At 42.1% G+C, this 15,507-nt stretch overlaps 1 protein-coding gene across 2 annotated transcripts; it reads left to right on the top strand.

Annotated features, from left to right (window-relative positions):
- Positions 1-3,030: 3,030 nt before the first annotated feature.
- On the top strand, positions 3,031-15,495 carry ash2l (ash2 like, histone lysine methyltransferase complex subunit; the record flags this gene model as incomplete). 2 transcript variants are annotated; one of them, XM_080018382.1, is made up of 17 exons in its annotated part: positions 3,031-3,089; positions 3,748-3,814; positions 6,285-6,430; positions 6,529-6,617; positions 6,762-6,853; positions 7,658-7,753; positions 7,970-8,065; positions 8,349-8,424; positions 8,605-8,622; positions 10,115-10,214; positions 11,462-11,679; positions 12,822-12,989; positions 13,073-13,266; positions 13,346-13,438; positions 13,531-13,629; positions 14,006-14,065; positions 14,167-15,495. In XM_080018382.1, the coding sequence occupies 17 exons, from the start codon at positions 3,031-3,033 to the stop codon at positions 14,272-14,274; spliced, it is 1,779 nt and encodes a 592-aa protein (XP_079874508.1). In that variant the 3' UTR covers positions 14,275-15,495. The 2 variants fall into 2 exon arrangements, with proteins under 2 accessions (XP_079874508.1, XP_079874509.1); XM_080018383.1 differs by lacking the exon at positions 8,605-8,622.
- Between the last annotated feature and the right edge of the window lie 12 nt (positions 15,496-15,507).

Genomic DNA, 15,507 nt, shown 5'->3' on the forward strand with positions numbered 1-15,507 from the left:
AATGAAGTACTATGATCGGGCGGTGTTTGCGGCGCCATTCTGAAGTAGTCGCATCATTATGGCTAAAATGATAATCCGATTATTTTAGTCAATATATATATCAATCCATTTTGGGGAACAATTATTTTATGGCACTGTGCAAATACACAGAAAACTGCCTTCACAATAATAATTCATTTTATAAACCTATACGCTTGTTCCTGGAGTCTCCAAACCGTGCATCACCCTGATGAAATGAGCCTCTTCACACTGAGACGTGTGGAGTATCAACAGGTATATTTAAAGTAACTTGATCCGAATTAAATGTTGTCAGAGATTTTGCAGCAACTTCTGTAGGCGTTTGAGAGCTTTGTCCAGAGTTTTCAGAGTTTAGCTCAGAGATTTCAGAGAGAAGCATGTTCTGCCCATCGTTTCTTTGCTGCCTTGGAATTTGGGCTTCTTTGAGGCATCTGGAAGGGAACGCCAAAACGAAAAAATATTTCAAAACACATACACAATACATAAATGTTCCGTGTATTCTGTAATTGCTTATACTTATTGTTACCAGTAAATATATTTCAGGAAGATTGTATAGATTGATATCTCTGGAATGTCTTTAAATGCCGAAGGTGATGTTATTGGGCTTTTATTTTGTAAAACTTACTCTGGTGCGTGTCAGTTGTCCTCAGAAGCCATGCTTTGTTTAATTCAATTGTCTTCCGGTAATACTTTAACTTCATTTTTTTCATATATAATAAATGTTAATAGTAATAACATAACACCTGTCACTTTGTAACTTCGTTTGCTTCGGAGTTTGTGTCTTATATTCATTTAGTAAAAGTCAAATCGTGACTATATCTGTGTGTGCCGCCTTGGTGAGGTTTGGATTGTTGGCCAATCACTAGACTGCAGTGCTATCATGTGACCCGCGCCCTCATTAGCGCATGCGCGCACATTGCATACGTTTTTTTGTTTTTTACTAAATTATTCCACAATAATGGACCAATCTGGATCAAACTTGGACGACACAATATCGGAATCGCCCCGAATACACATTTTATTCTTACATATTGTCTGTCCGTTCGTCGGATCCATGCCATCGATATACCACTGACCTTAGCTTCATGAACAAAAAATAAAAATAAAAATAGGGCTGCCGCCCGTTCGTGGGTAGGCCCCTAATAACAATAATAATAATAATAATAATAATAATAATAATAATATTAATAATAATAATACCTACGGTAGAGAGATCATAACATCAATGTTACATGGTTTCACTCATAACAGAACCTACGTTTAAATGAATTGTATTGCTGGTTATTTGTAGCTACCAAAAATGTAGCTTGAACATGAAAATTATGTTCGAAAGATGATTAGAATTTTTTTTTAAGTCAAATGTTTCATTGTGAAATATTTACGCGTTACACGCATAAACCCGTGAACTTATTCCTATTGAAAATGAGCTTCTGACGGTCCGCATAGTTTGAATTTTGTCGCTTGGCCAGGGAGGTCCGTCGACGGGGATCCTATGGAGATAAGATTTGTCTCAAAAAATATTTGTATGAACAGATCCACAATCCGTGTACAAACGTGTCATCTGTAAATACAAAACACCTTCCACAACTACAAAAAAAAAAAAAGGATTTGTGAACTCACGACAATATTTTGCGAGTATACAAGATACTTCAGCAGAACTGCCATTGAGAACTGTTTTGGTTGTTAGTGTTTAACGGCAACAGCCAATCGAATGGGACCTGACACTACATCCATGTACAACTGGATATTATAGTAAATATCCAGTCAAAATAAACATATTTAAACAACATTGTTACACTCGTGAATTGAGACGTTGGACTCAACGTGTAATTTTTTCGAAAAGATTATTTATTCTGAAAGAATAAATGAAAAATGGATCGAATTGCCTGGCCCTATACATATAGAAAATACCAATTATGCTGAAAACAACAAATGAGCTGAACGATTCTCTTTACGTGTTGATGGTAGAAATTCTGGTCTATTTACAATGTATCTTAATCATTTTTATAATGTATAAAATCCTGCACCCCGCTATCATTTTCCCAGCCCGCAAGCTCAATGTTTACTGTCGCCATGGCAACAGATACCGTCTTGTCGTTCGAGTTTGATCACTATTGATCTACATTTGGAGAAGAGATTAGTGAAAAACTGTCATCATTTTACTGGAAGCAGAAGAACGTCGAGGTGTTTTGATTAGTTTCAGGAGCGACCCCGCTTTGTGACATCATCATCCGAAGTTATATAAGCCCAAGCTTTGTCTCCCGGAACTCAAGATTCAAGATTCAAGGGGTTTAATTGTCACTCATTCACATCCAGCCCCTCGCTACGCAAACACAGACAATTTCAGCCGATGCTGCGTTTAAAGGAAACTCACAAAACTGTGACCCGATTTTACGAAACATGGAAAACCATCGGTCACTGAAGGCGTCGTCGCACCGCAGGAAGTTCGAAGAACCTTTGCAGGAACCGGCCCTTTCTTTTGTGTTCGCACTGCATGATCCAGGAACGATCGCAACTGTTGAAACGCTGTTCTTGAGGGATAGTTAAACTGAATGATAGAAGGGGAACATTCAGTAACGTAAGTCTACGGTGATTGGTCTCAAATGAGCATGAGAAATACAGAAAAAAAATGTATTTTATTTATATGTGCTGTGTGGATGGGGAAACATTAACTTCTGAAAATAACGAAGAGGACGCATCGGTGGTGACTTGTGCGGACTTGGGACAGCCAAGTATCCCAGAGTGCATTTCGCAGAATGACCGTCCCGCGTCCTCCCGTCCCCGGGAGTCTGTACTCCCGGGTCGAACTTGACAAGTCTGAGCTACCAAGTCCGCAAGTCCGGACTTGGCGTCCTTGGTATTGAGAAACGGAAATTCTCTCCAAATAAATACCCTTTGTTATTTTCGACCGGATATCCGTTTCTCAGTCGGAACAAGTCGGAAGGGTTTTCCCGACGCACCGCCGCCAGTCTCGCGGTACTCGTAAAATCTCGCGTCACTGCGAGTTCAAACATGGCGTCCGAAGGAGAGGCGGGCAGCGCTGCTGTCGCCGAACCCGAGTCCGGAGAGGGGTACGTCTCCCGTCCCGCACGCGTAACCTTGTAATAGAGTCTTCGGGAAGTGCCGAGGCGGCGTTGTGACATAAAACCGCACAATATGACATTCTTACACGCAAACGAAGAAGTGCAACTGGCTAAACTAGTGAGCTAGGCACACAGGCAACTTGCAGTCAGGGCTTTGTTTGTATGAACTGCATCGAATGCAGCATCCCATGTTGCCAGACAGCGGCTATTCCAACTCTCCTCGACATAATTGTACTTATCTGTTTTTTTCCCCCTCTATCTTATTACATTGCAAATATCAAGCACATCCTGCGCAACCTGCTTCCTATCAGCATTAACACTACTACGTTGTACTACGGTTCGTCCCAAACGTCCGCTCCGAACCTGGCTTTATACTTCATAATTGTGTGAATTTGCGCTTATTACGTAGAAAGGAAGGATTCACCTCGTTGTGTTTTTCTTCTTCAACATAACATGATATTTGTCATCAAAATGAGGTTATTCCGCCTGGTCCATTTACATGTACAGGGAATGTGTCATGATGAGGATCGGTGCATTTCACTACAGAAGATTAGCGTAAAAGGGGGCGGACGAACATTGTGAACAAATAGAGAATAAAATAGAAAAAAAGTGAAGTAAAAATAACAATGAATGAATCTACTTGCAGTGATGCTGCGTTTGGTGTGCTGCCAGCCAGCATGGATACAGAGTCCTCCAGCGGCAAAGAGGGAATGGTAAGAATAACATTTAATCTGTATTCTCCACCGTTGCAGTGTGTTCTTAATGTCAGTATTAATGTGAGTAACATTTTGATATTTATTTATGATGATCATATTGATTCCATGACAAGCAGTATTTTCTCTCTCTCCACGAATCGCTAATTAGGGGCTGGATCCCTGTTGTTTTTGCTCAGATTTTCTTCTATTGTTAAACTTATTGGCATTTTTCGGGCTAAAAGTATCTTAAACACGGCAATCGCAGTACGCACACAGACATGGTTGAGGTTGGAACCGGGATGTTTTCAGACATCTTGTTTCAAGTTTGATCAACATGGTGTGTGTGTGGCCGATATATTAATAATAATAATAAAAATAATAATACATATTTTTCTGTTTTGTTTTTTTTGCATCTGATAAATACAAAAATTTAATAATAACAAATGAGACACAAAATTGCTGAACCTAAATGAACATTTATTTCACACTAATGTCATTGTCTGCATTGTCTCTGCAGTGCACTTGTTTTAAATAAAAATGTATCAACTAAATAAATACCCACAGATAAAATCATTCATCAAAAAATGAGATGAAAATAAAAAATTAATTAAATTTTTTTTTTACTGCAACGAGACATTTTTTGGCACGGGACAGTGCCTTACCTCAGTTGTGTTTAAAAAAAAATAAAAATTGTTTCATCGATGTAGTAAACAGATGAAAATAAATCAACCTAAAATAAAGACACGCATGGGGGGGGGGACAGTGTGATGCGGCTTGATGTCCATGGTGCCCTTTTTATGTGCCATTTTTATTAAAAAAAAAATAACCCTGAGTGGGCATCAAGGTAGTAGATTTCCACAGCCGTGATCTGCGCTCCACTGGGTGTTCCGTTCCCTTATTGAACCAAAACTAATAAGAACCGTGTTGTTTAAAATTTGTTTCAGACAAGTTAGGAAACGCACACAAATAAATTGATCTAAAATAAAAAGATAGAAAAATCACCATGGGAACGCACACGCAGTGCTGTCTGGAGGAGGGGGGAAAAGAAACTCCACTCAAATTCTCTGAGTGAGGTTTTTTTTTTTTTTTTGCCTCAAATGTGCAGTATTTCGGGGCACCCCGGTGGCTCACTGGGTAGAGCGTACCATATACAAGGAGTCCTTACCGCAGCGGCCCGGTTTGACTCCGGCAGGAGGCCATTTTCTCCATGTCATTCCCTCTCTCTCTCTGTCCCCAGCCTTCCCGACTTCCATACATCACCATCAAATAAAGCATGAAAAATGCCAAAAATATATATCTTTATATAAATGTGAAGTATTTCCAAACAGCAGATTATGAAATTATGCCGATTATCTCAAAATGCGCAAATATCGGCCCAATTAATTGGCAGGCCGATCAATCGGTATTGGTACTCAATACCTTAAAGATATTGACTGAAATAACCCAATACAAAGTAGTATCGAAACTTTCCAATCAAACAATACCAGCATTCAGTCCTTGTTGTAGCCAGATCTAGAAATAAAAGACTATTTATATTGTTTTGTCCACAGCCAATCACTGCAAGCCTTTTTTTATTTAATGTGACGTGTGATTGGCTCACTGCTGCAGCAGCAGTGACAACAGTCAGTTAAAGGATAGGTTCACAATTTTTCAAGTCTGTCTTAAACCAACAGTCAGGTGTCCATATTAACAGTGAAAGAGGTTTTCCTCGTTGTAATCATTCCTCCTGTACTGGCTATTTGTTTAAAATGACACTGCCCAAATACTCCATTGTACAGTTTTGTATAGTTAGTTAATACATATTTCAATAATTTGAACAATTTCAAAATGTGTTTGTGTAAAAATCATTTGGATGGGGAGGAGTGGTGGTGTATTATTCAACAAAATGCTTCCTTTCACATGGTGGGTATAGCATTATAAAAAAAAAAAGATATTGAATGAAGTACTCTATTGGTGTCACTTTAAGGATACTGGTTTTTGTATTGGAAGCGTAAATTGTTAAACGAAACCCAGCCCTAACATTTGAAGCAGGAACGCGTGAAAAAATGTTGCAAATTTACCGGATGTTGAAGAACTTCGGTGAAGTAGGGCTGCATGACTATGGCTAAAATGATAATCGAGATTATTTCAGTCAATATTGTGATCCTGATTATTTATCACAATTACTTATCAATTTTGGTGAGCGTCAAGCATTTCATCGCTCATCACCCTATATATATTATAAACACTATATATACACTATATACACTGTATACATGTCATCTCATCACTGTTCTCAGTCTCGTTCCCGCAGTCTGTCAGTATTAACTCCACTAGTGTAGTTGCTAGCCCCCTTACAGGGAAATAACACGGGTCCTCACTTATCAACCAATTCCCTTAATGACCTGGTCCTAGGACTGAAACTCAGACGTCAAGTGAGGAGTACCTGTATTCCAATTGCGACTGTATCTGGTTTTTCAAAAGTAAATAATTTTTTCCCCCTCCGCAGGATACGGGCGGTGAAGGATCAGAAGCGGCTGATGCCCAGACGGCATCAGGGGATGAAGAGAGCGGGAGACAGCTGGGAGAGGTCGAGCTGCAGTGCGCCCTGTGCATGAAATGGTTCACTGCAGACACGTTTGGCATTGACACGGCGTATGTATATTTAATTGGCTGATGTGGTTATTTAAGTGACTATTAGTGGTTATCAGTGTATTGACGACTGCTTTGATTTCTTTTTTTTCCCGCTAAAGGACCTGTCTCCCATTCATGACGAACTATGTTTTCCACTGCAACGTGTGCCACCACAGCGGCAACACCTACTTTCTCAGGAAGCAAGCCAGTAGGTGTTTAAGACTTGGCCACAGCCTTGCTTACTGTTCTGTATTAACATAATAGAGATCTTTTCTTTAAAAATATTTCCACACAATAGAATTTTCTTAGATGTGAGTATGTGTGTTTGACGAATAAGTATGATTTGTTTTAGACCTGAAGGAAATGTGCCTAACAGCCCTGGCGAACCTTACATGGAGGTCAAGGACCCAAGAGCACCCAAAGACCATGTTCTCTAAAGACAAGGTGGGTTCAGATAGATCAATACTTTATTAATCCTTGAAAGGAAATTGCAGTGTCCCAGCAGCTCGCATCAAAATAGGCAATAATATAAAAAGGAAAAGGTAATATGCAATAAACCTGGGAATTACCATTAAAAAAAAAAATGGCACTATACAGTAAAATATGGAATATATAAAATAAACCTGTGGCAGTTTCGCCTGCCACACACCGCCCGAGTGGTGTTTTCAGGGCCCTCTGACAGAGAGACAGACAATGGGGTTGAAAAGACACAAGTTTATTGTAGCAAGTAGGCAAGATGGACCAAGCGGTTGAGCAGATGGACAGCATGTCATGACAAGAGCTCCTGTGTGTGTGTGTGTGTGTGTGTGTGTGTGTGTGTGTGTGTGTGTGTGTGTGTGTGTGTGTGTGTGTGTGTGTGTGTGTGTGTGTGTGTGTGTGTGTGTGTGTGTGTGTGGAGATGGGGGTTTTACCTCTTGCTTGTTAGACCAATCAATGAGCAACGGGTATACAGCCACTCTGATCCTGGGCCCCAATTACCTAGACCCAGGAAAGGTGTGGCTGCTCAAACCACACCATCCCCACACCACAGCAGTGTACAATAAACTTAACCGAACCTGTGAACAATAAAAAAGCTTACCCATAATCAATCAACATATTCATATTCATATAATGTCTGTACTGGGGGTAAAGTAATAATACAATATACATAGACTTAACCAATGGGAGTTAGTTAAATTAGATGCTTGTAAAATTACAAGCATCAATGAACCTCAGTGTGTCGAAAGTTTGATTTCTCTTCTCTTTCAGGATATCATACCATTTATTGATAAGCATTGGGAGTGCATGACAACCCGCCAGAGACCCGGAAAGCTGACCTGGCCCAATAATATAGTGAAAACAATGGTAATGAGAGTATTTTGGTGTTAATATTGCAAATTGATCAGGAATAACACAGTATAATAACACAGGTTTTTATTATTATTGTTGTTATTATTATTATTATTATAAGCAATGCATGAAAAATGTGTCTTTTAAGGAAGTAGCTTGATTTAATGTGATTAAAATATCCCATTTGTTTTTGTTGCTGTTATAAAACCTGAATTCCATTTGTTTTTCTAGAGTAAAGAGCGAGATGTTTTCCTTGTGAAGGAACACCCAGACCCTGGAAGCAAAGACCCGGAGGAGGAGTACCCCAAATTTGGCCTTTTAGACCAGGTAGTCCACAGGTGCTGAGAGAGAGAGAGAGAGAGAGAGAGAGAGAGAGAGAGAGAGAGAGAGAGAGAGAGAGAGAGAGAGAGAGAGAGAGAGAGAGAGAGAGAGAGAGAGAGAGAGAGAGAGAGAGAGAGAGAGAGAGAGAGAGAGAGAGAGAGAGAGAGAGAGAGAGAGAGAGAGAGAGAGAGAGAATAAAGCAGTTCTCCCACTGAGTTGCGATAGAAGCGGTATGAAAAAAAAGATACACACCATAGTCACATTTCTAATTCCCGCGTTTGTCTTTCAGGACCTAGGAACCATCGGACCCTCGTACGACACACAGAAGCAGACCACCGCCACCCCAACTGCCGGAGGACTCAATGGTGAGTGCGCAACTTAAAAAAAAAAAGATCAAATGATAACATTGTATGTTTTCTAATAAATAAATAAATAAAACATTTTGTAAGGCTTTTGATGGAGGAAATAAAGTCTAAACACCCCGAACTAGCACCGAAAGGGAGTTTAATATTCGATGACCATTGGCATTCTGTGTTGTGTTCCAGGTGGATCTTCTTTCTCAGGTGACTATGTGGTATTTTGTGGCCTCTGCCCCTGAACAGTGTGTTTGTGGTTTTGTTTATTTATTCTCTGGAAAGAAGTTGGCCCTGAGGTTCGAAACACTTGACTTTTCCCATCATAGATACCTGATAAATATCCCTTTTTTTTCCCCCCCAATTCATACTGGGCCTTTGCGGATTGTAGACCTTTCCCTTGGCATCTTATGGGCAACTTAATCCATGTCCGACTGTACCCCCCCCACCTCCACATGCCTCTCCGCTCTGTGCGTTTGTCTGGTCCTCCCCAAGCCACGCCCGCCCTGCCCCGCCCCGCCCCACCCGCGCCTCTCAATGGTTGATTGGTGACCTTGTACTTTTGTCCTTGTTCTCCCCGCTTGCTGCTCAAGGGCCCTGGAATCCCTCAAATGACACTCTTGCACTCCATTACAACAGTGTGTGCAGAGTGCCACTTTGATTCACCATGGGCCTTTATTCCAAAATTCCAATATTTCCCCCTTTCCTTCTCCCGGTCATGAATCTCTTTGTGCTTGGGCGTTGTGTCAGATGCGGAGCCACTCCGTCGCACTAAGATATTTATTCCAATCAGAAAAGAGGGACAATTTTGGCAGTTCTATCAAATGTTAAAGTCAACTCGGTAAGGTTAATGTTTGTACATTTAATATGTTTGCTTTTCTCTGTCTTGACGTAGATCTTGCGAAGGCTATTTAAAATGTCTTTTTCACTTTTATGTACAAGAAGGTACAAACAGTCTACACTTCTCTTTAATTTGCCCTTTCTTTCTTTGGTGTATATACTTAGATATAGAGCATTATAAAAGGGAGGGTTGTTGCGTCCAGATGACATGGATGACTATATTTCAGCTTATAAACTGAATTTTTAACTATAATTCACAATTTTATTTCATTTTTTCCTTCACTTTTTCTTTTAATTTATTATGAATTTTACTCCATTTTTTCAGACTTAAGCTTTTATCAATGGAACTGGGCAACTCATGTATACTCAATTGGTTTCGCCCACAACTATTTCTAAACAATAATATAGTTGTTCTTTTTAATTGTGGAACACAATTACATTTGTTTGAGACTATCTCTCCAACCTTAATTTCCACTCGTCCTAAATGGAATGGAAACTTCATATCGAGAATTCTAGAATTGTGTCTCGCTATGGTAAGAATACCGAAGTGGGAACAATGCGGGTTTGTAATTGCAGGTTTGAGTGTTGTGAAAATGCAGTATTTACTAAACTATGTGCTTGCTGCTAACCCAAGTCCACAAAACTCCTGCGCGATGCGCTTGTGCTTCTGCAGTGGCTTTGTGTGTTATTGTGCCTTAGTTTAGAGCAAGTCTGAATCCTTTCAAACAATATGACAATACGCACCGCACTTGTGTGTGTGTGTGTGTGTACCGACCCCCTTTTTGTCATATTGGGTTATTTTTTTGCATGTCTGCGGCTGTGCACTCATCTACGCCTCCATTTGTTGCGGTTGTTGTCCAAGGAGCTCTGGCCCCGGGTGCAGGAAAAGGCAGAGGAGCCAAGCGCAAGCAGCAGCAGCAACAGGAGGGAACCAACTCCGGTGCAGCCAAGAGAACGCGCAGGTACGAGAAGTCTCCACTCACAAAATCACTCAACTAAAGGTGGACCGATTAATCGGCGGCTATAGGACCATTTACAAACTATCGTTATCAGTGGAACTTGGGTCTAATAGTAGCTGATGGCTGCGCCGCCCCCACCGGTCACACGGGGGCATACATAACCATTTTGCATGGAGTATCCATACACAAAGTCAAGGTAATGTCATTGCGTACCTGAGAGAATTTATATTTAAATGAAACTTTAACTGCTGCTTTGCTGAAAGCATGCTGTCTCTGTTTTGCGAGCAAGCATAGTCGTTAGAATTTGACTAGCCGTAAGTGCAGGCCTAGCACAACTATGGGTCAATGGCCATATCTGATCATTTGAGGGCCACTTTTACTATAACGGTGATAATAATCTAAACAACTGTTTGACCCCATTCATTCTTCCTTGATTTTGATTGAGACGGGGGGTGGGAGCATAAATGCGCAACAGATTTTAAATTACCTTTTATCAATGTAGACTACATCAGAGATAGGGTTAGAAAATGTGGGCTAAGTCTTTGTGGTCTCGGGGTAAATATTGCAACAGCTGAATTTACAGCAAGGCTGACAAGTGGAATTCAAGTCATATCTGACCTCTTTTCAGTTTGGGGTTTTTTCCCCCACAAAAGTCTCTCGAATATACATCAATCAGCCACAACATTAAAACCACTGATAGGTGAAGTGAATAACATTGATCATCTCGTTGCAATGGCACCTGTCAAGGGGTGGGATATATTAGGCAGCAAGTGAACAGTCACTTCTTGAAGTTGATGTTAGAAGCAGGAAAAATGGGCAAACGTAAGGATCTGAGAGACTTTGACAAGGAGCAAATAGTGATGGCTAGACGACTGGGTCAGAGCATCTCCAAAACGGCAGGTCTTGTGGGTGTTCCCAGTATGCAGTGGTTAGTACCTATCAAAAGTGGTCCAAGGAAGGCCAACCGGCGACAGGGTCATGGGCGCCCATGGGGTCATTGATGCGTGTGGGGAGCGAAGTCTAACCCATCTGGTCCGATCCCACAGAAGAGCTACTGTAGCACTAATTGCTTAAAAAGTTAATGCTGCTATGATAGAAAGGTGTCAGAACACACAGTGCATCACAGCTTGCTGCGTATGGGGCTGTGTCACCGCAGACCGGTCAGAGTGCCCATGCTGTCCACCACCAAAAGCACCTACAATGGACAAATATACTGTGAATAAATAAGCCTTTTTCATCCCTCACCACAGCGATCCGCTTTTCTCAGCCCAGCGCTTGCCCCCGCATGGCTACCCACTGGAGCACCCCTTCAACAAAGACGGCTACCGCTACATCCTGGCGGAACCGGATCCTCACGCCCCGGACCCAGAGAAACTAGAGCAGGACTGCTGGGCGGGAAAACCCATTCCCGGAGATCTGTACAGAGCCTGTCTGTACGAGCGGGTGCTACTGGCGCTGCATGATAGAGGTACTCAAAACTACCACATCAACTATAGTAAATTTATTCAGCAACATTTTAAGACCCTGTCCAGATGTATAAGGATACTTTTGAAAACGTAGTGTTTTCTATGCGTTTCGGCCTGTCCGCATGGGAAAACGGCGTTAGTTCACTGGAAACAGCTTTTGTAAAATGCCTTCCAGGGTAGAGATTTTTTTCAAAACTTTTTTTTTTTTTCTCTCCATGTATTCGTGTGAACAAAGCAAAATGGAGCTCCTTGAAAGCGCTAATGTCAGGAACTTGGCTTGTGTCAGGAACCTAGGAGTGATGGCCAACGGCCAGTTTCCTTACGTGTGGTCAGTACTGTTTGATTTAATTACATGTTTACAGGTAAGAAGAAGAGCTCAATGCGCTAGAGCTCAGTAGAGCTAGAGAGTCAAGACTGGGTAGAGACTCCTACAGCTGTCCCTGGTCAGGCGCCACTTGTGAGAGTCTCTACCCATACATACGGGGTTTAGAGAGGGAACCTTTAGGTCGTGGGGCGCCGACATGGCAGAGTTTATTAAAAATGCTCAATAAAAATTCTTGCTTGCAAAAACGATAAGTGGTGGTCAACAATAATAACAGTAACACAGTCACTTGGACGCAGGAGGAATGACGCTTCCTTAGCTCCGACGAGCCCGGTGCGCCGATTCCCCTCTGCAAGACAGACAAACATTAAGAAAGGTCCCTGTCCCGAATCGGAGCAACTGGCGCCACTCAGACGCTAATTCGGCTGATTCGGGACAGCTGTGCGGCCGCCGGAAGGAAGCTGCGCTGCCATCTCCAGCACCGGCTCAAGCGCCTCGCTTTGGTCCGCCACAATGACGTATTATCACCACCTACTGGCGTGCTTATGTGACTGTTTGTTAAGCGTTTTTGTGTTCTCATGTGGAGGGAGAGATTTTCTGAAACACTGTTGATGTGCACAGGAGTTTTTTTTGTTTTTGTTTTTTGTTTGTTTTTACGGAGTTGGGGGAAAATGCGTTTTCAGAAATATCCATATGCATGTGGACGAGGCCTAGGTCAGCAGCGTAGCACCTGGGTCCAGCGGCCCCAGGCTGCTTGGACACTGTACAGCGCAAGCACATATTCCGTCGCATCGGTCTCAAAATGGTCTTTAAACTTTCCAGCACCCCAGTTGAAGATCTCTGATGACCGCCTGACCGTCACGGGGGAGAAGGGCTACTCCATGGTGCGAGCGTCCCACGGGGTCCGGAAAGGCTCCTGGTACTTCGAAGTCTCCGTGGACGAGATGCCCCCGGACACGGCGGCTCGGCTCGGCTGGTCCCAGCCTCTCGGTCAGTCAGTCGCTCGCTGGCTCGCGCACACATTTATGCTTCAAGTGGTTCTGTTTAACGTTGTTCTTGCATATACCTCGTAGGGAACTTGCAGGCCCCTCTGGGATATGACAAGTTCAGCTACTCATGGCGCAGCAAGAAAGGAACCCGGTTCCATCAGTCCCTCGGGAAGCACTACTCTTCAAGCTACGGACAGGGAGACACGCTGGGCTTCTTCATAGAGCTGCCGGACGGGACGGAGACGGCCAAAGCTCTGCCCGACACGTACAAAGACAAGGTATGTGGGACCGAAATATTAGTAGCAACAACATTCCGACACGGTGTTCTGACACCCTCGTTGCCATGCGTGTTCCCAGGCCCTCATAAAGTTCAAGAGCTACCTGTATTTCGAGGAGAAGGACTACGTGGACAAGGCTGAGAAAAGCCTCAAGTCAGTCAGCCCCAGCAGGGTGAGCCAGTCAAAATGAAAACTCTGGAAAACGGAATCATTCCCAGCGACTCTCGTGTTATTTGTTGTAACCGATGTCTCTTTGTCTCTCAGATGATCTTCTACAAGAACGGGGTGAGCCAAGGCATGGCCTTTGAAAACCTCTTCGAGGGCCTCTACTTCCCCGCCATCTCACTCTACAAAAGCTGCACGGTGAGCGGGGCGGCCGTTCTTGTTGGCATGGAGTAGACGTTGCTACCTCCCAATTCCTTTCAAATGGATGTTAAGGCTTACTGTAAATGTAGTCTTTGGATTAATGGACGTGGGCCTCCAGATCGACCTTGTCAATAGAGAACATGGATTATCTGGAATAAGACAAGCGCCAAGACCAGACAGGAGGAGCTGACTATTCATCACCTTAGCCTAGGACTAGTTCATCTTGAATTAAGCAACGTCTCAGAAAGGCATTTATAAATTCTGGATTCATTTATTTTTTATTATTCTAGTAGATTTAGACTAAACCCTGTCTGCGAAACTGCTCCTAAATGAGACATTATTTATTTACATTATGTATCATATCTCTTTACAGGTGTCTGTCAATTTTGGGCCTCAGTTCAAATACCCTCCCAAGGACATAAAGTACCAACCGGTAAAAAAAAAAAAAACCCCAAAAAACCAAAACATTCCTAATCTATTTTCTATTCTTTGATGGAACCTGTAAGTTTCATTTATTTTTTCCCCCTACTTCAGATGAGTGACATGGGCTGGGGAGCGGTGATCGAGCACACCCTGGCCGACATGCTGTACCACGTGGAGACGGACGTCGACGGCAGACGGAGTCCTCCGTGGGAAGGCTAACGACTCCACCCTCCCGTCCCGTCAAGACACATTCAGTTACGCGAGTGGGGTTTTTTATGCAAGTTCCTGAAAGGACGGCCCTCGTATGTTTGAATTTCAGTCAGAAACCCAGTGTCACTGAAACGAACATTTATTTGAGTGCCATCAAAGGACATTCCGCTCTTATTTGCAGATAACGACTAAATTGCTGTTTGTCGCTGTCGCTGAGGTGTTTAATCTTCTCCAACAGCTTCATGTTGTTTCAGTACTTCTCCAGGTGTCGTTTTACACAAACGTCGGCTTCTGTGTGACGGAGCTGTTCTTGCGTTTATGCTTTTAGTCAGACCCCCCCCATACATATGTCTTTGAAATTGTCAATTTTGTTTTTTTAATATTGTGTTATGGTTATCTAGCTTTTTGTATTATTTTGGGGTTAAAGTGTCAACATGTTGGAGTGGTTGGATTCAGGAATTGGATGTATGGATTAAAGGATTAAAATAACATTTTGGCCCAGAACTTGCAGCAATTTGATACAGTAGTGCATGTAATAGAATGGCAATAGCTCTTCACATGTTGAGTTTAAATTATGACTGAGGCATATGTGATTTTATTTTATATTCAAATGTATGTAATATGAACTGTAAATGGCAAAAAATGTCAAGTGTAAAATCACACTTGCCTAGGGCTGTGTTTTTCAACCACTGTGCCAGAGCTCATCAGCTGTGCTGTAAAAATGTTTCAAATTCCACTTCAATGTATAATGGGAACTAGCTATTGTGTTGCAAGATCAAAATATAAGGGCTTTACTAATTCATCAGCTCTAGCCAGAACAGCAGCTCTGTGTTCCTCAGAACAAGCTGAAGTTTCACTGGCAGTGAGAGTTACAAGTAATGATGGATGGTTTGACTGTTTTTTGAGATTTGGTTATTGACGACCTACTAAAGAGGCGTTTCATTTTCATTTAAAAGATTTGTTCGCTACGAACAAATTGTTGGCGAGTCTTACATCACTATCTGTTTGCAGGCCATAATAATAAGCACAGTTTTACATGTTTTGTTTTTAGTGGTTAAAAAGTGCTGTGTAGTAAAAATATATTGTAAACAAAAAATACACTCTAAGCGAACAAGAAAAAAACGATGATAATTCAGCAAAGTTATCCTCCAGAGTTTTAACATTTCATTTATGGTTCTGTCAAATATCGCAAATTAAATTGTGTACCTTGGTTGGCAGAGAGGAACATTGAGCATCAAATAA

This window comes from Zeus faber (assembly GCF_960531495.2).
Source record: "Zeus faber genome assembly, chromosome: 17".
Classification (NCBI taxonomy): Eukaryota; Metazoa; Chordata; class Actinopteri; order Zeiformes; family Zeidae; genus Zeus; species Zeus faber.